Below are 22,377 nucleotides of genomic sequence, written 5' to 3' on the forward strand. Positions count from 1 at the left end.
TAGTCAAGAATTGGTGTAACTCCAAAACATTCTATATGACTCCCCAGCAACTGGAAGCGTTTAATGTCACTGGTCCTTGTTGATCAACTATGGATTTATTTGGTAGCCTGATGATGGGTGTTATTTTTTCTTTTCTTCTCAAAACAAATACTTTTTTTTTGCCTTTAATTCAATTTTAAATTTAAAAAATTGCTTTTAAACATGGTGCAGGATGTTTTGGATATATTTATGGATCATTTCATGTTTAGCCTCGAGTTCAAATTGCCGGGTGCATTTCTTCTAGATCATGATCTTACTATCATCAAACCTTGATATTTTGTATACTATCTAGGTGACCTCGGCAAATTAAAAGTGATAGAAAAATATTTATGCGTGGCATTGATTTTCTATCATGTACTCCTGTGTTTCTCCTAATCTTGGCTAAAACTCAACCGAATCACATCAGCTTGAACCAAATATTTAGAATATTGTGATAGAAATATTCTTTTATCCATTTGTTGGCTATTTATGGTCCATTTATACAAAAACTATTAATATTGACTATTTCAAATATTGAAATATATTTTCATGGATTAATAAATATTTTTAAATTAATTATATATATTAGAAAATATATTTCTTATTATAAATAAATTTCAATATGTTTTGGTATGTAAATAAATATATTAATTATTACTAAATCACATATTAGATTTATTGAAAATTAATAAATATTTGCTAATTATTTATTAATAATTTATCTTTATTAATATATATATATATCTCAATATATTAAATATACTATTAATCAGTATAGTAATATATTTATACTATATTAATAAAATATTAATGTAATTAATATTAATTATATTAATGTCATTAATATACTACTAATATAATATAAATAAAGATATCTCTATTAAGAAATGATATTTTTAGATTACAACTATTCCGTAATCCAATAGAAAAGTTTAAATATCATTTTCTGATGATATTTGTTTATTTTTTTAATCTAATACGGGATTTATTTTTTCGATCACTTCGGAATTTGAATCCATCTATCTGAAAAAAAAGAAAGAAAGTCCAGACGGTCTCCTGACTAACCGGCCAATGCAAGCCAAGAATTGATTCTCTCGCGAGCGAATTGAAAACTGACCATCTGATCTCCATCAGGCGATGTTTGACGGTCAGTCGCTGATGTAATAATTGGGACCAGGTGTTACTCGTTGCCGATGTAAATATATGCGGATAAGCCGCGTGCGGCTGCCGACGTGCCAAATCAATTTTTTCCCGCAGCGAAGGGGGGAGGGGGAGCGAGAGAGAGAGAGAGAGAGGGGGAAGCGGGCTCCAAATTGCTCCTCCGGCCCAAAAGCGGAAAGCCTCTACCTAACAATAGGGGAAAAGGGAGGGAAGAGAGAAGATGCTTGCTTCTATTCTCTCCTCTGCTCCTCCTTTATTGCTACTTCCACCCCCATGTCGCCTCTCCTCCGCTCCATTCTTCTCCTGTCCTTCTTCTTCCCTTGGCGTCTCCAAGATCTCGTCTCCTCTCTCGATGCGCCGCCGGAGGACGGCGGTTCCTCCCACCGTCGTCAGATCGCCGTCCGGCGTCGGGGAGTCTAGGTCCACCGCCGCAGTGGAAGATAAGGTGAGAGACTCTTTGTTGTTCTTCAGTTCTCGTTCTTGCTGAGTTGATCTTGTGTGTGAGATTCTTTGGGTGAGATCTTGATTCTTGAGCAAAGATTTTTTTTGGTTTTTGGTTTGATTCTTTCAGAAAGACACTGTTTTATTTAATGATTTTTGATGCTTTGTTCTTCTTGGAACTTCTTTAATCCTTTTTATGTGATATGTGTGGTAACTATCTTTTGCTCAAGACTCACGTTCTTTGTTCATTTCCTGTTTCGTCGATTGTATTGATCCTGTCGGTAGACTCGTTGAATTAAGGGTCTGTTTGGCATTCTTTATTGTTTTTGTGTCTTTGTTTTCCTATAAATTAGTCAAATACCACACGGTGATTGATGTTGAAGATAGCATTGACATGAAGCTTCGGCTATTTTCAATCTTTTTTTCGAAAACAACAAATCTTTGCTTCCAAAAGTTCTAAAGGTTTTTCAGGATACTGCAGAAAACAAAAGGGTTTCTATCAAGTGTTGTTTATTTTAGTTCATTTTCCTTATTGTGTTTTTGAAAACAAAAACAGAAAACAAAGAAATGCCAAACGGGCCCTATTTTTTTTTTTTTATTCAGTCTCTTTGCTTCTTCGTTTGATCTTTCTATAATGTTCCAAAAGGGAAGGACCAATAAATGGGTGGTGAAAGACTTGTTGTCAGTGTGTAAGCATTTTGGCCGCCTATAAGATTAGTTGCTTGATTGGTGTACACATGACTCCTTTTTTCTAGAAACCCTCCTTTTTGTTCTCTTGATTGAATTGATTATATGCTGATTGGCTGGATGAAATTTTGATTTCCGAGTAGATTTCTTTGCTTCTTGGTCCGCTCTCTTCATCATGCTCAAAACAGGATGGAGATAATTGTTAAGATTATGGAGGCTGTGCATCTACATTCTACACTTATATCAGCTGAACTTTTTCTGCTATTATCTAGAAGTCTGTTGTTGGTTTTCGCTTTTGTCAATCGTCTGATACATTTTACTGGAAGATTGCTGTCAGTGATCTTTTTAGCGTTTTTTTTTTCCAGATAATCTTATTGCAACCTTCCATATAGCTAATTGACACGTATGCCTTTTCCATAGGATGAGAACAGGGTGCATCCAGACCTTGGGACACTTTTAAGAAGATTCTGGAAGGTGGCTGCACCATATTGGTCATCAGAGGACAAAGTCCAAGCTAGGCTAAGGCTTGCTGCATTATTTGCTCTCACCTTGGGAACAACAGGGATTAGTGTTGGATTTAACTTTCTTGGGCGTGATTTTTACAATGCGCTTGCTAGTGAGTTTTTTTTTTCTTTTCGAATCATCATTGCATTTTATATATTTTTTCCCAACATAACGTTAATGATAATAAAAAGACACATGTATTTGCTAATTAAGTTTCAGTTGCTTCTGGTATCTTTTGCAAGACAAGGATCAGGAACAATTTACAAAGCAACTTCTCTACTATTTAGGGGGTTTTGCTGGAGGAATTCCGGTGAGCATATTGCTGCTCTCTTGTAGGTATTGCTCTGCATGCCATTAAAAGAATGTTTTGGGGCATCTACATATGTTTGTTTTTCAAAATCACGTGATTGGATTGAAGTTTATTGGTTAAGGTTTTCAACTTGTTTTGTTTTATGATGGCGATTCTTCTAGTTCTGCTTAGTACATGGAACTAATGAAGTTTTTGTGGAATGAAAAACTTTTGAATTATCATGCATCTAATTTACTAGTGAATTTGTTACTTCTGTCTGCTGTTAATACACTAAATGTCAAGTAATGGTTTATGGACACTATAGTATGAGTTGTAAATACAAAAATATCAATGAAAGTAACAGGGGGAAAATTGTTAACATGTAAACATAGTTATGTACTCCCTATTAGTTTTTGTATCATATATTTCAAGCATTTTCCTGATTTTAACATGTGTACATAGCTAAGTAATGTTTGCATATCAACTTGCTTGGAATATGCCTTGGAATATGCAGTGCGCATGTTAAACAACAATCACGATGTTTAGGATGGTCTACAACTTTTGTTACTATAGATTGCGTAAAATTATGTTCATCTGTTAAAGAAATACATGTATAAAGAAGTGTAAAGCAATTAAATTTTGTTTGTGCTTGAGTAAAATGAATAAGACAGCATTTCTTAGCACACAACTTACTAGTCTTTTTATAACAAGTGTATCCTTTTGTTGATGTGTGTGTTGAGTGCCACCATGGCTCAAGATGTATCGTGTCAACTGCTAGCTGGCATATGCACAAGAGTTGATATCCTTGCTTGCTAATCTGTAAATTGAGCTGCCTTTAGATAATGCTTGGCCTACAAGAATGTCTACAAGGAATAAAATTGCATAGAGCAAGAGTATTATATGCAAACTTAAATGATCTCGGGTGTGCCTTATCAAGTGCATAGGATAACAACATGCAGCAGCATCAGGATTTTAGAGGAGTATTAAGGACCGAGGAGATGTCTCAAGCCCCCATAGGTAAGCATGTAAAATGGAGGAGAGCTAATGGCTTATAATCAAAAAGTCATCTAAAAGATAATTTATCTTGAGCAAAGGTAAAATATTATATTGATGCGATCCAAGTAGATTTCATGGGTCAAGATACTAAGCTGCCAAGATGAGAGATCAATGACTCTTGGCTTGTGGTTATACCCACTTAAACCATTGAACTACCTAGGAGTGGTCCCGCCTAGATTTTGCATGGGTAACAATTGTTTAGGTGTTTATATATGCTCTGCACTTCAATTTTCAAAAGACTCAAGCATACATTTATACATCACATATGGCACAGATATAAGCTGTAGATGTTGGTACTAGTGTTGCAGCTTGTCAACCATAGGGGTTTTCCTCTTTCCAGCATTTTTCGTATTACACATATGTGGATGTGCAACCGAATTAAAGCAAATTATTATAAACTCCACTCTTATTTTTTGGTTTCAACTAAGCTTTGCATGTGCTTTTCTGGTGTCTTGCAGTTCTTTGTTTTAAGAGACTATGCAAGGGAGACCCTTTCTTTAAGATGGCGATCTTGGATGACAGGCTACTACATGAAACGCTATTTTAGGAACCAGACATTTTATAAAATTCAATCTCAGTCTATAATTGACAATCCAGACCAACGGATTGTTGATGATCTAAGTACCTTCACTGGAACTGCACTTTCATTTTCTTTGACTCTCTTCACTTCAGCTGTAGACCTGATATCATTCAGTAACATTCTGTATGGAATTTATCCACCATTATTTGTTGTGCTTCTTGTTTACTCTCTTGGTGGCACAGCTATCAGTGTGTTCCTTGGAAAGGTAACTCTGCCTAACTCTACTACTTATAGAACTTTCTGCATGGTGATCTTCTGCTTTTCTTTTCCTAAGTGGTCCTGTCTATTTTTCAGGATTTAGTCACTTTGAATTTTCTGCAAGAGAAGAAAGAAGCAGATTTTCGTTATGGGCTTGTGCGGGTTCGAGAAAATGCTGAATCAATTGCTTTTTATGGAGGTGAGGAAAATGAAGTGCACCTGTTGCTGGAGCGTTTTAGAAGGGCTTTTGAAAATTTAAGTGTAAGTTCCTGTTTGCATCTAATTAATTTCTTAACTATTCTTTACAACATCTTATGATACTCATGTATCATTGCTTAGTCCATTTTATAAGTATTTATTTTTCTTTTTCCTTCAAAAAAATAAAGCCATAAATAATCAACCATCTGACTAAATATTAACTACCAGGTACAATCATTAGAAATTGAAAAAAGTACACATTTCAATCACATTTGCACAAGCAAGGTATAATTGTGAGGAACAGGTTGAAAACCATAAGTTATTGAGATGATAAGTTATTATTTGACTATGACAACAAATTAGAGCTTCGTGGCAGAAGTGATTGTTGCATAAGATAGGTCACTGATCTGTTAAACTTATGTTCTTGGAGAATGAGATAGTGCAGTAAAATTATTGCCACCAGACACTTCTCTGTAACCGAGTACTTGAAAGGGCACTTCTATGTTCTTTGGAAGATGCATGTAAAGTTCAATGGCCCATTATTATGAGCTTATTTTTGTTGTTTAAACAACCATAAACATTTTAGCAGGTTCATTAGGTAGACCCTCCCATTTGGTCTCTTAGTGAGTGGGACATTACGATGGCATTGCTCCTGCCCAACACTTGTCGTTAATCATGGCCCTTTCTTCCCTATGCCCTCCAGCAGAGGCATGAAGATCACCCGCCCATTGTTATAGGTTTACATGATCATGTGGTGATGCTGGCATGTTTGCTGCAATTAGTCTAGGTCACTGAGTGAAATTTAAATATACATGTACATGTATGAATTGCTAATCATGTTTTGAAATACAATACATTCTATGTACAGATGATTTACCAAGTTCTTTAACTATTATTGTATTTTATGCAAAGATATTTAATATAAACTTTTATATGAACAAAACTAAAGAAAGAATGTATCTATCAAACACATGCATTTTTGCATGTTTTTGGCTTGTTTAATTTTATTTGATGCGTTGATTATAATCAACAAATTAATCGACATGCATAGCTGGGGTGAAAAGAATTTTTGTTTGTAAATCTTAACATGCAAAACTATTTATGAATACATTACTGCTAAAAAATTTTAATGCAACAATCTTGCATGAAATCAGCACAAGATTGCAAGAAAATTATGGACAACATAATACTGGTTCTTCAAATGGCCAAACTTTTAGAGGAGTGTCTCAGATGTAATTTTTAATTGACATTATAATCCTACATACGATTAATTGGGTGCTTTTCTTTTCTTTGCATCAGAGGCATTTATAGATAAAGTGTGGACTCAAGCCCATTTCAGAAGTATAAATGAAGTATGCATGCTAAGAAACAGGGTGGGATGAATGTCGTTGTGTTTAATTTTTGCATTACCACTGTTTGGTACAAGATGTTGCTCTAGAGTTGAAAATAGAGGCACTGAATGATGATTTTTTACTGTAACTTAATGAGCTTGAGTGTTTGTTGGAGTTAATCAAATGAATGCAAACTATCCATTGCCAGGCGCCATCGCCCAAATAAACTCTTAGAATACCATACTCCTTACGAAGACAAATATACAATGGTTGGAAGTGAGGAATGCACATTCATTATCCAATTGTGGAAATACTGAACTTTATCATTAAAAAAGTGTGCCCTAGGGCACGAGGCTTTTGCCACTTTGAGGTTTGGGGAGGTTTAGATATATGCACCTTTATCCATGCATACGAAGAGATTGTTTCTATATTTTCACTCATGATACTTAGGTCACAATGGAGTAACCTTACGATTGCGCCAATTTCAGCTGTCCTACTGACCTTCATCATCCTAAGAGAAAAATAAAACTGAGATAGTAGTTGTCTTTTTTGTTTACTTTCCTATGATGGTACTTGTTTATTACTTTCTTTTTTTATGTTTTTGTTGATTTTCTTACTTTTCAATTATTATGCTTTTTTAACGTCGTCTGATTGTTAGTAAAAAAATAGTTTGTGATAAAAAACTACTTTATTCATTTTGTTTCATTTTCACAAAGTTGGGATCAAGGTTGGAAAAATCAATATCGATAGGTCTGCGGGCTGGCGATTAGTATGGTAGTGTACTAGTCCGTACAGTACTGAACCGTGATGTACAAGAACCATGGGGAGGGACATGGAGAGGGCCAGAGAAGAGGAACTAGAGGGAGGGAGAGAGAGAGGGCCAGAGAGGAGGAACTAGAGGGTAATCAATTGCTCGGGGACGTGGTGGCATAGGCAGATGGGGTTTTGAAAGCCTTGATGGCGATTAAAGTTGAATTGAAGCGATCCTTTTATGTGCTGAACCGAAGTATCGAACTATGTCGGTAACTGACTGGTCCGGTTCGGCGTGGTTTGACTAGCCATGGTTGAGATAATTGTTTATTTTATAAATGATAGACGCAATATGATGCACTTTGACAAAAATAGTTTTATGTTTTGCTTTCTAGTTGTGGCCTGAATGACCAATCCACTTTTGGCTCTTTGCAACTAATAATTTTAATAAAAATTTAAAAAAGTTCTCTTTAATCTTGATGCTCAAGTAGATTAGCATGCCATGGGATAGCAGAATGCAGGACTGCTGCAATTCCTCGTCTATTATTAATATTTAGTTATTGGTATTACTTTTAGAAATGAAGCATGTTTAGATAAGGAGTCATTTGTGGTAGCTACCATATGGCTACCTTAAGCTTTGAATATTTTTTTAAGAATGATTTCTTCATGAAATTGGCATCCATTATCCATTCTTGATGTCTTGACTTTCTTTGTATTTTTTTGCTAGATGGTCATGGAGGGAAGGCCGTACTGTCTTAATGGAACTTTACTCATGATCTCCTTGTGGAAAATGATTAGACCCTATCTATTCATAGAAGTTATATTATCTAACAGTCATTAACATGATCATAAGATTTCCACTTGAAAAAACATTATTCTAAGATCAATTAATGATTGGTTGAATGTTCTTTTCAATGGTGATGCGTGTTTAGTTGCAATCAATATGCTTTTCTGCTACATCACAATAGAGCGTTTTCCTTAGATACTATTCTGTTGGACAACAACTTCAGTTTATTATGTACATGGGCTGCATGGTGTACTGAGTATTGGTATCAGGCATGGATGAAGCACAGGAACTCAAAAAATGCCATTCACTCAGATCACCTTTGTGAAATAGCTGTTTTGGAAGACATCAGAGTGATCAAACTCTTGCATTATTATTGATTATGCAAGTTGGTTGAATTTGCAACGCTTTCTACACAGCAATAAGATGGTTAAATGAGACCCCGGTGGACTCATTTGCATGTGAAAACCAATTTGACGTTACCCTTTAACAAAGGTGATAGTAATCTCCATGTTGACAATTGTGTCATCACATGTCCCTGTCATCTGCATTTATGCTTTAAAATCAAGTTCCTTTAAACTTTTGTCTTATTGATTGTATATTCTTGTAAGTTCTGAAACAATAGCATCTTTCTTGAATGGACTACTTATCTGAATAGAAATTGCTCCAGGACCGCACAGGCAGGTTGAATTGTTGTCCAAAAACTTGAATAGCATTTTTTGACAAATGCTAGTTTGAAATGTTTGTTAAGTCTGAGTAATCTAGTTTATTCGTCACCATAAAATAACAAGCAAGCACTATCCTCTTTGTAAAGTCTGTGATCCTGTTTAGCAGTCATAAGTTCCATTGGTTCAATATTTCTACTTTTCTAGTATTCATATGAAAGCTCTAAGTTAAAACCAGATATATCAATTTTTATAAGCTAGTATTCTGATCGTGGTTGAACTAGCCTTAATAAATCTATTCAACCTGGTCATGCTTTGAAGACCCTTGCAGATCTACTATGGTGATGCCAATGGATCTTCGGATCATAATAATTGTTTTCAACAATGGTGCTCGAACTGTGTTTTCTAAACCGGCAAATATTAGAGTTGCGTACCTTCATTATGATACTAACCTTAAGTTATGGTGCATGATCCTGTGCCGGAGACATGCTATGCCTGATTATGATGTGGATATGAAGAATTGCAATTTCTACAAAAAGAATATACCTTTATCAACCATTTAATCCAGATCCAAATGCCGTTAATGAAGCAATATGCTACTTTTCTTTTCTTATTTCTTTCAAGGTATTAAGGAATGCTTTTCTTTTTTAATTCCAGCTTGCATCTCAAATTTCCATACTTTCTGGAGGCGCCTGTATCTATAACATATTTGATTTTCTTTTTTCCATTTGCAGCAATTGCTCATTTCTTCTCGAAATCTGGAGTTCTTTACCAGTGGTTACCGCTACTTAATTCAGATTCTCCCTGCTGCTGTTGTTGCTCCAATGTATTTCTCAGGAAAAATCGAGTTTGGTGTGATCAACCAATCTGTCTCTGCTTTCAATCATATTCTTGGCGATTTTTCCATCATCGTTTATCAATTTCAAGCAATCAGTGCCTTCTCAGCTGTCATAGATCGTCTAGGTAAAGCCTTTGCACATTTTTTATTTCATTTGAAGTGCTGTGTATATATATATATATATATATATATATATATATATATATATATATATATGTATGTATGATGTCAGTTTTTGTATGTATATCAGTTGCTTTGTTCATCAATGTAGATATGATTAATTTCATGGTCAGTAACTACTAAACAGGTTATAAATATTCACATCTGTTATTACATGTATCTCAAGGGTGCAATTGATGCAGGTATACGATGCTCACAGTACTCTCCTAACAACAGTATAAAGCCTGATAACAATCTCGTTACCTTTTGTATAAAGCCTGTTTGCATTTGAACAGTGCCATATTGCATCATTGTGAAGCATTCTCCCAATATTCCTTTGTTCAAGATTAGGCTGAAATTAAATAATGTAATTCCTGAGAACATTGAAAAATCTGTTACTAGTGTTTTGTGAGGTGGAGAGTCTCTCAATCAGCTGAAAATGCTTATACAAACCTCTGGAATAATTTTTGAGAAAAAGAAACCTCTGGCATGTTTTAAAAGCGGGTTTTTAGTGTGCTGATTGATTGAGAATATTGATCATATAGAGTAACTAACAGCTATTTTCACATCATGAGATCTAAAGTTTAAGAACATGGGTTCAATGCTGTTTATGTGATGTGAAAATTTTGAATTCTAGATTTCATTTTTTTATCATGATATAGGAGGACAAGCATATTAAGTTGGGATGCGTTCATGATCCCAAGGTGAATGAAACACCACTGTCTCCAATTTTATCACCCTTCTGGATTTTTTTATTAGTTGTAAATTTTGACTAGTGCATCAATATGTATGAAATTTGGTTTCTCTGAAATAATATGAACAAAGGCCTTTATGAACAGTTTGAACATTATATTCCAGATTCATCTGATAAAGCTAACCTTCTAATATAGAAGTTCTAGGATGTAGTTGTCTTTTACTCTTATTTGGGCCTTTCATTTGAGAATATTGAACTTTAGACCATGCTTAGAATCAATCTGTTTCTTGTAGGCAACTCTTGGCAAGTATGTTTGTTGACCCTTCATGTTTGACTATGGTTCATCTTTGTTGCCTTGGGAGGAGGAATTTGTAGAGAAGCTTTAGTAACTCTTTCCTAGAGGTGCAAATGGGTCGGGTCGGGTCGGGTCGGGTCGGGTCATAAGTGACCTCGACCTAACCCAATTCTTTGTTTGAGTCCTAATTTTGGACCCAGATCCAACCCAATAGAAGATCGGGTAGGGTCGGGTCGGGTCAACTGCTACAATTTTTAACCCAACGGGTCATTCAGGTTCGGGTCCGGTCAATCTATCCATGGCTTCCGAACTTGTTTGTACCTCTTTTGGCCCAAATAATTTATAGATTCGGGTCAGGTCGGACCGTAGGATTGAAAATCTAAAATCATCTAAATTTCAAATGGGTCGGGGAATTGAAACCCGACCCGACCCATAAAATGGAATGGGTCCAATTTTAGGACCCGACCCGGCCCCACGGGTCCTCCAAAACGGATTGGGTCGGGTCTAAACTAGTAGGGTTGTGTCACGGGTCAACCCAACCCATTTGCAGCCTTACTCTTTCCTGGTGAATGTATCTTTTAGCAGTACTCTTTTGATCCATACAATATGGAAGTTTGAGGTTAGTGTAGGATGTTTCATGAAACTGATGCGGCCTGGTTGAAGTTGACAAACACTATGATCAATTGGACCATGCCAAACCTTGTGGGAGCCAATAGATCTGCAGCTGGAAACCCCAACAATTGAAAAGTCCTACAGAGATTTTCCATAGAGTTGGCTTTAGTTTTCGTCGAATTTTCATATTTTGTGGTTGAATAATCCTTGTCTATTTTCCTTTTATTTTTTGGGTTGGATTTCCTTTTTTAGTATGCCTTTGTAAGGCTTGTCTATAGGACGGCCTTGGGTTTAGTTTGAGGAGACTTTTGGTTGATTAATAAATTTTTATTCATGGTGTTGTCTTCCACTTTTCTCTTGCTGTTCCTTGTGCTTCTCTCTATATAGCTTAGGGCTTGCGTCAGAAACCAATAAATTCCAATGTGCTTTGTAGCTTATTTGAAAAATCTTAGTAGAAGTATGCAAGAATAATGGCAGGACTAACAGTGTTCTTTGGATGTAAAAGAATAAAAGACATGCCGATAAAAGTTATGGGCAAACACATGATTTATAGTTGGTAATTTTAAGACACTTAAGGAGTATTCACGATATAATGTTTCATGAGTACAATGTGTCATATCCATCCCAGAAGAATACTAGGTTCATGAATTTCGAAATGTGTATTAAATCCTAGGTTGCTCATTTGTGAAAAGAATATCATTATCTGTCTTATATGTGTATCAGTACCAAGTGGATGTGGCAAAACTATGAAAGTTTGCCCTGGTAAAGTAGCAGTGCTTGGATTTTTTCGGGCATTAGGAAAGGAGGACCTATAACATGAATGAAAGTTAAGAGAGAGGATTTGAAGGACTTGCAACAATATAGGGTATAGCCTATAATAGGAATTAGTGGTGAAGAAGATTCATACATCCAATCCCAAATAGTTGCAACAAAGTTTGATTTTATAATTATAGTTCTCCTATGCATACATCTGAAATTATGAATATATAATTCTTGTAAAAGGGTCATATATCAAGTACAAAAAGTGTTCATATATAATTCCAGAATACGAAAGAAGAATCAGCTATTGGAGCTCACATGCCTTTAATGAAGAATATATTAATGAATTCTTGGTCAACCATAGTTTGTAACCTTCGAAACTTTGGCTTCTTAATGATATGTCCTCTGCAATATGGATTCATAAGGAAATATGAGGTATCATTAAAACCTACGTTTTTTGAAGGACTGATTACTAGGGAGTTTTTTAGCAATTTGAAAATTAATGTAGTAATATTTCTGTAGAATCTTGTATAATTATCTCCTATTATAACATATAATGGGCCTCATCAGTTGTATAGCATATCATCATTGAATTCTTAGTCAACCATAATTGGAATAAAGATGTTTACCCTTTGAAACTTTGGCTTCTTAATGATATGTTCTTTGCGATATGGATTCATAAGGAAATATGAGGTATCATTAAAACCTATATGTTTTCGGAGGAGAGATTCCTAGGGAGTTTTTTTAGCAATTTGAAAATTAATATAGTTATATTTTTATAGGATCTTGTATAATTATCTCCTATTATAACATATAATGGGCCGCATCAGTTGGTTCACTTATCATCATTGATTCACACTGTGGATACCTGGCTAAGTGTGTTTTTTGATGTCCTAAACTGGGCTCCAAGTTGTTTGCAACTACTTCGAAGCTTTAAGAGTAGGTCTAGTGTTGCTATCACGGTTGAAGTTACTAGTACCTTTACTGGTACATTATCAATATGGTATGATATCATGCAGATGCATGATGCTCCTGGTGATGCTGGCACTACAGAACTGGGATATTATAGCATGTGCCAGTACAGTTAATACCAAGGGGTGTATTGATATATGTACCTTATCACTGAGGCTGGTATATACTTAAATTCAGTATGCGCCGTTACTTCAATCCATAGTGTTGACATATAGTTTATCCCTCGACTAAACTGACGTCTTCCTTATGTGTGATGCATGTGCTCAGTTCAAATAGGCTTTTCTCTTTGACTGATTGTTACACAATGCTTCGATATGCATTGCAAATCTTATGCTTGTTGAGATAGCCCCTAAAGATCCTGTCTTCCATTTATACATCAACGGTCCAACAGTGTCACACATTGGCTTTACTGTGAGTGTCTGGATGTTCACCATATGTATAGTATTTGTAAGTTCAGATACCCTGATAGGTAGGTCAGAAAGTGAAGAAACATGCTCATCTGTACTTTGATTAGCAGGCGACGTGCTACAATGCATAGTTTCATCAGTAAAAATGCAATAATACATTGGTTTTGGTTTGAAAATTTAAGGTTGATATTAGTATTCTACCAACATTTTAATATTGTTTGACCTAAGTCGGCCACCATGCCAGGTGATATATGATGAACATATAGAATGAACTTTCAAATGTGCATGCATTAACTATCAGCCATATGTCATAACGTATCTATATCTTTAGTGCTTTCCTAGAATAATTCTTGTCTTTGACTTTGATTTCTATGCACTTATCATTTTGAATCCATCTCAGACAAATGTTCTTAAACCATCTCTCCAATCCATTGTTTTTTTACCTCCAGGTGAGTTTGATGAAATTTTGGATGGTAGCCAGTCTTGTATACCTGAATATGGTAATACAGAGAAGATAAATATTCAATTTCAAGATGATAAGATTCCAACCTCCTTGAGGTCAAATGGATGCGTGCCCAAGGCTGGCTGCCACAAGTTATTAGAGATCCAAAATTTAACATTACAGACACCACGAAGTGGTAACATTCTTATTACTGACTTATCACTTGATATCAATGACCAAGATCACTTGCTGGTAAATGATTTTCTTGTATCAAATATGTTTTACCTGACACTACTCGCTATTAACAGAGAACATTTTATGTAATTTGTTTTATGTATAGGTGATGGGCCCTAGTGGGAGTGGTAAGACCTCATTCTTACGAGCTCTGGCTGGTCTCTGGACTACTGGTACAGGGAATATCACATTCTATATGAAAGATTCTGGGCAACTTCAAACATCGATTTCAGCTGATACCAACTCTTCCAAACCAATAAATTCACTAAAGAAAGATGAACTTGAAAGAAACAGGAGAGCTAGGGGTGTCTTTTTCCTTCCCCAAAGGCCATATATGGTATTGGGAACACTTCGCCAGCAATTACTCTATCCCACATGGAGTGAGGATATAGTCTTTCCTTCAGAAAACTCTCAAACGACTGGTAAGTTTTGGTTTATGCTAAATACCATCATTACAGGTCATACAGTTGGCTTGCTTTCTTTTATCGAAAGGTAATTCCTGAAACAGTAACTAACTGAATGTATCTACATAGACCTGACAATCTGCATTTGTGCCCTAGAAATTTAGGGCCTAATATCTCCTTAGTATAGTTATTGACCTGCGTTAAGGTCAGATTTATAATGCAGATAATAAGCTTTTGGTTTGATGGAGAAATGCAAAGGAAAGAAAACAATATTTTCATTCAACAATGCAAAAGAAGTAAAATCCTTTCTAAAATATTTTGCTTATTCAACAAAAACACTCTTCCTTGCAATAATTATATTGATAATTGATCTTTTAACTGAAATAATACAGTAATATTAATATAGTATTTAATGTTTCACATAAATAATAGAATTTTGAAGTCTAATCACCAAAACTGTGATGCATTGCCCTTAGAAACAATTTTTTCCTTAACATGAGAATGTAGAAAAATTAAGATTTGAGGATTTTTGGCTGGACTGTTTCATGGCTTTCTTAAATCCATTCTAGAAAGTGATTGTGAGATGATATTTCTTAATTCAAAGGTTGCCACTGTTCAATTAGTTTTGGATTTTCCACTTATGGATATTCTCATTCATATCATCTTGATCAAAGGATGACACTTTGCACGTACCACATCATGATTACTCCCAAATTTATTACCACGTTCTCAATTTCATCTTGAATGGAACCTGCAGTCAAGTTTCCTTTGGTTGGTAAAACTTGATCCTAACCACATATTGGGGAAACTTGATACGTCATCATGCTAGCATAAGTTCTTATAACTCCAAAAATTTCTTTGCTAATTAGTGGAGATTTCAACTCTATGATACTTGTCTATTTTAAAGTTATCCATCTTTGCTTGAATGGAGGTTTCACATAGAATTGGCATCATGAGGATGCATCCCGTGCCTGCTACGGACACGATAGATCAATAGGGAGAAGCAATAGAGATACCTGGGAGTGTGATAGTTGAAAATTCACTTCTATTTGTCTTTTACAGTGGGTTGAGGTGGGCACTAGGTGCCATCCAATCTCAAAGCCATTGACCTGGCAGTGATCTGCCTTACTGCTGGACTCATCACCACAAAGCTAAAGCCTTAACCCCATATTAGATGCCTATTGTTCCATATTATTGTATAATGTAAATTATACTTTATTTAGGGCTTTTTGTTATATAAAGCATTGCCAACATCATTGCTATTCTGTTCTACCCAATTGATGCATGCAATGCACGTTGGAAGGGTCATAGTAAACAAAAGCTTGAAACATGCGGCAAAAATTGCTTGACTTAGGAAACAGCTACTGATCTTGAGAAATTCTTTCGACATTGTGCAATGCAAGGAGAAACACATGGGAACCACTGGGAACTGTTTTTTCCAGAATTTCTTGGTTTTCCATAAAATAGCTCCTTTTCCTACATCTTCTCACATTTCTTGTATGCTTACACAACATCTCTCTCAACCTAAATTTGGCATAATCAAGGTAAACAGCTTTTCCAAAAGTCAAATGCTAGTTGAATTGGGTGAAATGTTTTTGAGAAACCATCTCTCCACTTCTTTTAGTTGATAGATTGTTCAAGTCTTTGTTCAATTTTATTCATCCTTTTTTCTTTAATTGTCATATTTTGTTTGTAACTTTGCTCTTTTTGGATATGAACTGTGTAGTTCTGTTATATACAAAGTTGGTGCTGTCAAAAGGCCTGGATGTGATAACAGTAAATAAAAAAACAGATCGGAATGGACTTGTTTCAGGGTAGCATAGCAATCAAATAGAAAGGGATATATCACTTCTCTCTAGGGGTGGCAATTGTGTCAGGTTGGGTCGGATACGGGTTGGGTCAGAAAATCCTAGATCTGAACCTGACCAGTTTATTAAATAGGTCAGGATTTGAAACTTGGACCTCTCATGTTTAATAAACAAGTAACCTAACCCGACCTTTTTAATTTGTTTAATAAACAAAACGGCTCAAATTCATAGCTAAATCATGTTTGATAACCTGTTCAAAGCAAAGAAAGGAAGAGGAAGAGGAGGCTTAGATTCACATCTAAATCAAAACGGTTGCAATCGGTTGCCAGTAGAATGGAAACAGACCATCCAAAATTGGTTCCTATCAGAATCATCCAAGATTTCGCTTCACAATGCAGCAAATTCTCATCCAAGAATCATCCTAGTCTTTTTATACAAACCTAAAAGCATCTTCCTAGTTGGAATTTGGCAAGGCTGCAGCCGTCGCAGAGCCTTGCATCTATTCAGATGACAATCATGGAGCCGTGGAGGACAAAGCCATAGAGAAAGGAGGGGATAGGGTTTGCAGAGGATAGACTACAATGAGAGAGGGGGGGGGGATGAGAATTGAGGATGGAACCCTACAACAAAGAGAGAGAGAGAGGCGAAGAGACAAGATTGATTATCCACAAACTTAAATAGATAAATAAATAGGTTACACAAGTCATGGGCCTTAAATTTGAACTCGACTCGATTATTAAATAGGTTAAATGGGTCGACCTGTTTATGACCCGAACTTGTTTTGCCCAATCCCAAACCTATTTACGGTAGGTTGAGCGCACGTTGGGTTGAAGAGTCGGATTAGCCCTACTTCTCACAAAGTCATTTCATTGATTAGGTACTTTCTTCGTTTGTAGAAAATTGAAACTAATTCATGAAAAATGAAATTGGGACAATTTCTAGAGTTTCATAGGAAGGAAAGAACCATTGCCTTGGAAGTAGTTCCATAGTATATATTTGGGTACTTGCCAATCCATAAGAATTGAGTTCTCAAAGACCATCATACACAATTTTGTTGAAGGGTTTGATTCATTTTGTGTAAGTCTTTATTATGTAGCCACTCTCTCTTCTTTGCCATAAGTTTTAGTCACAGCCATACCACCCATATTGTCAATTTCTGTTGACCATCTTTTTGGTTTTGGATTAGTTATAGTTACGTTTCTCGCCCGTGATGGGGCAATCGATAATGCCATGTTTCTCACCCGTGATGGGGCAATCGATAATGTTATGTTTCTCATTCGTGATGGGGCAATCGACAATGTCGCACTCCAACCTGTGACAGACAAACCATATTAATGTGGCTAATCCAGAGCTTTCACCCATCCGTTCATTTCAAGAATGTATATTTAATTATATTAAGTTATTTTCGACTTTGGACTAGTCCGCATGTACACCTAACATATCCAATTAACTCAATGTTATTATTTAATATGCTTGGAGAAACTAATTACCCTCATAAAAATCTGGAAACCAACCTAGTATGATCAATCACCTCTCGAGCATTTTAATTAATTAATTGTTGATTTATTATTTTCCAAACTTCTAATTTTAAGGTTTTGATGCTTAGAACTTTTCCACCCCGATCCAAACTAATTACCAAAGTTAGATAAATAAGGAGATTAGGGTTTTCTCATAATTCAAGATTTTGAGTATAGAGCCCTTGCTAGGTTGCTTCTTGTCCAGACGATTGCACTCGTATGCAAGTTAAGAATGACGGAGAGAGGCCATTGGCTGGGTTAACAGAGGGAGGAAAGAGGGAGAGAGGTAAAATTGAAGGAGCTAGGATCGACTCCAGCACAACGATGGTGGTGAAGCTGGAGGGCCGACTGTAGGTGGTGGCTAGCCAAAACTTGAGCGACAAGGAGGAGGAGAGACTAGGGTGGTCTGGTCGGTCATCTGACGATGAGGCCACGACTGAGTAGTGAGGGGAGGGTGGTGAATCAACCGAAGAGGGAAAGATTTGTGGTCGATACTCAGTGGATCAAGGAGGGGAGAAGGAAGGAAATGGCGACAGAGCAGGGGATCTAGTGGATTGAGGGGCTTAGCTAAACCACCGGTCAAGCAGTGATGTTCGACAAGCAGGCTGGTGGGTCGAGCAGCAATAAGAAAAGAGATGAGGGCCGAAGGGGGAGAGACAAGACCTAATTCTCTGAGGCAGAAAGTAAAATAGTATAGATTGTCTGATTACTAATCGCTCTACTAAATCAATGGGGAGGAGCTTCGATGCTCCCTCGAAAGTTCGAAGGAGAATAGGGGATGTGGTGGAATAGAGGATAGAGGCGGTGATGGTTTGAAATCATGGGAGAGAAGGAAGAGAATAGAGGAAAGGGGCGAGGTTTAGGTGCTTTCGCATGCACTTGTCAGTCATGCCATGCATGGTGGCGGATCTGGGATCTTTCCCGATGATCATGTTCGCCCGGTTCAAGTAAGTCGAGTTCTCACTAGCTTAGCTGAGCAACAATCTCTCTTGGTTGGACGCTCGAGCTCCAGCTTGGCCAAGAATGGTTGACTTGGTTCAAGTAAGTCGAGTTGGCCGAGTCTCACATTGTACGTGTATTTTTTACTTGGATTTGGATTTAAATGTGCAAAATTTTATATTTGCATCCTAACATATAACCAATATCCATACTTGAGTAGATACCAATAGGAATATGGAAAGTGGGTCGAACATATCCAATATTATTTAAACCTCTATTGGTGCTGCCTAGCATCACTGAAATCAGGTGCCTGACTTTCATAAATGATGTCCAGTTTACCTTTTGACTTTCCCAAATAGAAGGAAATATTAATAAATGCATGTATTGCTGGAGGTTTTATCAACAATAAATACTTAAGCCAAAATGGGTCATCTAAAGAAAAAATATGCCTGCAACAATGATATTTGATGGATATCTGTGTCGTAATGCACTCTTTTGTTGTTGCTGAATTACAGTTTACATTAGCAATGTTTTCCAATTAGCAATGTTTTCACTTTACACTCAGCTAATGGGGGGAACCCTCAAAGTTCAATAATAGAAGAATGACAGAATAGGAAGAAAAGAAAAATATGGAAAACAATTTTGATAATTTTGGCATTTTTTTGGTTTGCAGAGCTGATCTTGTTTTCCATTTTAAATCCACTTGTCTGTTATGCAACATGCATTTGCAAACTTGAATGCTTCTGAAGTTGGGTGCTCACTTAATGCTAATTCTCCTTATATAGCAAGTACTTACAGACAACGCGATTGCACATTAAAAAAAATTATCTTCACTGAAGATCTGCATGTCCTTTAATGGCCTTTTGAGTGATCACATTCGTTCTGGAAATTTTGATAATTTATAAAGCATTATTTTTGTTTTATAAGTTACATTTTTGCAAAATAGTGAATTCTAGCATAAACTCTTGAATTACTGTTTTATGTTTTAGACTATTTACTAGAATCCTAGATGAGCTTTTCATAGGTAGTGTCATGCATGACTTCTCAGTCTCTCTTCCTTTATTGTCTGAAGTGTCGAGGTCAGCAAATGAATCTAATAAGCCTAAGAAGCCCACGGTTGATGATCTGATTCATGTGCTTGAAGTTGTTCAGCTTGGAGACATCTTGTCTCGTTTCAATGGCCTGGATTCCATGTATGAATGGTCAAGTGTTCTTTCTCTTGGTGAGCAACAGCGCCTTGCTTTTGCTCGTTTGTTACTTTCAAAGCCAAAATTGATTTTATTGGATGAGTCTACAAGTGCATTGGATGATACCAACGAGGTATGTTGTGATAGTGAACCTTCTTTAACTCAGCAATAATTGGGTTCCTTCTTTAACTCAGCAATAATTGGGTTCTTAGGTTCCTTTATCAGTCATCTAAAATTACCAGTGACGACACAGGTTTTAAAATTTTCAGGTGTGAGACATGAATATGCCATGCATCATTGATTTTTTTTTTAAAAAAAAGAAAAGAAAAAAGGGAAAAGGTAGATAACTTAGAGCCTGCTTGGTGTTGTTTTTGTTTTCGAAAATCAAAGAAGAAAATTGAACTAGACCGGGCAAATATGGATAATGAAACCCTTCTGTTTCTTAAATTGTTTCTAAAACCTTTTAGAGCTTTTGGTAGCAATGATTTTTCGCTTTCAAAAAAGTGAGAATAAAAGCAAAAAAAATAGCAGAAAATTTGCACAAATGCTACTTCAATGTCAATCTCCATTTGGTGTTTTACTAATTTGTAGGGAAACAAACAAAAAAAAACACAACAATACGAAACAGGCCCTTGCATTTTTCGTTGGAATTCTCCATGATTTTATGGGTAGCATTTGAAATTCACTCTGCATAGAAAAAATGTCCAGTGTGTCCGCAACACTCATTATTGAACTTGAAGTCTTCAATAATATTATTTATGACTGAAATCTCTTCCCCCTGTCCCCACTCTTAAATCATCAAAACATGGGTATAGGCATTTTGTAGATATTGAGAGCTTTTAATAGATAATTTATTATCATTGGGAAATAATACATAAATAGCTAGAGTTTCAAACTTTAACAATATCTTCTTACAATTGCATTATATCCACAGGCTCGTCTATACAGGCAGATTGAAGCTGCAGGGATTACATATATCAGCATTGGACACCGCAAGACACTATACAACTACCACAACAAGGTCTTGCACATATCGAAATTCAATTCGAGGAACAGCGCTGAACGGAACTGGCATCTTGAGTCCATTAACCCTACCACTTCCATTGAAGAGGTGAACTCAGCATTTTTAAATGTGAAACAATGACTCTGTACATGTATAAACAATCAATGAGCCTGTCAGAGAGTTACCATTTGGCTTGGAAGCAGTCGTTCGGAAAGAAAAAAGTGCTCCTTTTATGTGAAAGATGGATCATCGACCAACTGCAATTCTCTGCACTAGGGCTGATGTTCCCAACTTTGCATTCCTAAATCACTCCTTTTATTTTTCTGGAAAATGCATCAAACCTCTAAAGTGCCCAAGCCAAATGGGTTGGTAGGGACAAGCCTCAACCCTCCAGCTCTTCATGGCATGATGACATGAGAGAGGGTCTGTATGAAGGTGGTGATATAAATGCCTTGGAAGGATTAATGTAAGCTGAACCTGGCCTGATTATTCCTATATAGCGTTGTTAAACCTCAATGAAGCATGGAGTATGAACAAACATAGATGATGCCTTTTTTGCAAAAGTTGATACTTACGTGCGCCCACTTTTGTTGGACTCTTCACAATTGTCCTCTGTGCCCAGGCTCTTTTTTCTCTGCATACATTGTGCTAATAACATGTGGCTTTATCTAAGGGAGTTGGATAATAAATGTGAAAGTTGAAGAATAGAAACCTATGCAGTTTGGCACAGGCTTGTACGGATGGTTTTAGTTTCTGGATTTGATCAATTCTCTTTTGATTTCTTGATTCGATTAAGTCTTTTATTATTCATGTAGGTTTTAATAAATAATATTAGATTTGGAGGGTACATATTTCTTCTCTGCTTCTGAAATAATTCAACTAAATGAGATATACATTATTTTCTTGTTTACTTCCGTACAAGTAGATGACCATGCCATCTCAATATCGTTTCTCAACTATCTTGTACGTCTGGATATGAATCACCATTAGGATTGAGGCCAGCTCTTAGAAAACCTCAGCAAGAAACCACAACCAAACGTTTTACTTGGTCCGGTATATAAACAGAAAATTGGATGGAAAGGCTATGTTATCAAGATAGCATAAGATAGATTAGGAAGATGACATTTGAGGCTCGCTAAGTCATCTAGAACCAATTTAGATATGGGTTTTCTAAATTCATTTATCTAGAGGCAGCGCTTTATTTTGAGAGCAATCCACTTGGACCTCTTGAACAAAATCTGCGTCAAGCCTTATTCTGCTATTCTTGCCCCATATTATGTCGTCATGAAAGCTTGCTTTTATTTGTATCAGAAGTCCATGCCCTTTCACATGGCCAGACAAAATAATACAGTGATGCAGTGTCAAAATGTAGAAGTAATCTGATTTATGACCTTACTAACCAATGTGGGATACAAACACTCACTTTGAACTTTACAAAGTTGCCC

The 22,377-nt window shown here is 36.2% G+C and overlaps 1 protein-coding gene across 2 annotated transcripts; it reads left to right on the forward strand.

The window, feature by feature from the left end:
• Positions 1 to 1,289: 1,289 nt before the first annotated feature.
• LOC103705291 (ABC transporter D family member 2, chloroplastic-like) lies at positions 1,290 to 21,740 on the forward strand. 2 transcript variants are annotated; one of them, XM_008788984.4, is made up of 10 exons: positions 1,295 to 1,624; positions 2,728 to 2,923; positions 3,054 to 3,121; positions 4,615 to 4,941; positions 5,031 to 5,195; positions 9,397 to 9,625; positions 13,848 to 14,092; positions 14,181 to 14,496; positions 19,815 to 20,062; positions 20,864 to 21,645. In XM_008788984.4, exons 1-10 carry the CDS (start codon positions 1,400 to 1,402, stop codon positions 21,071 to 21,073), a joined length of 2,229 nt encoding a protein of 742 aa, XP_008787206.2. In that variant the 5' UTR covers positions 1,295 to 1,399; the 3' UTR covers positions 21,074 to 21,645. The 2 variants fall into 2 exon arrangements, with proteins under 2 accessions (XP_026660692.2, XP_008787206.2); XM_026804891.2 differs by lacking the exon at positions 19,815 to 20,062 and having other exon boundaries at positions 1,290 to 1,624; positions 20,864 to 21,740.
• Positions 21,741 to 22,377: the final 637 nt, after the last annotated feature.

Source organism: Phoenix dactylifera, chromosome 9, assembly GCF_009389715.1.
Source record: "Phoenix dactylifera cultivar Barhee BC4 chromosome 9, palm_55x_up_171113_PBpolish2nd_filt_p, whole genome shotgun sequence".
NCBI classification, from domain to species: domain Eukaryota; kingdom Viridiplantae; phylum Streptophyta; class Magnoliopsida; order Arecales; family Arecaceae; genus Phoenix; species Phoenix dactylifera.

Bases quoted from the DNA above. Each gene is read 5' to 3' on its own strand.
- LOC103705291 (XM_008788984.4), top strand. From the start codon at position 1,400: ATGCTTGCTTCTATTCTCTCCTCTGCTCCTCCTTTATTGCTACTTCCA. The intron at 4,942-5,030 runs GTAACTCTGCCT...TCTATTTTTCAG, and splicing joins TCAGTGTGTTCCTTGGAAAG to GATTTAGTCACTTTGAATTT. The intron at 14,093-14,180 runs GTAAATGATTTT...TTTTATGTATAG, and splicing joins ATGACCAAGATCACTTGCTG to GTGATGGGCCCTAGTGGGAG.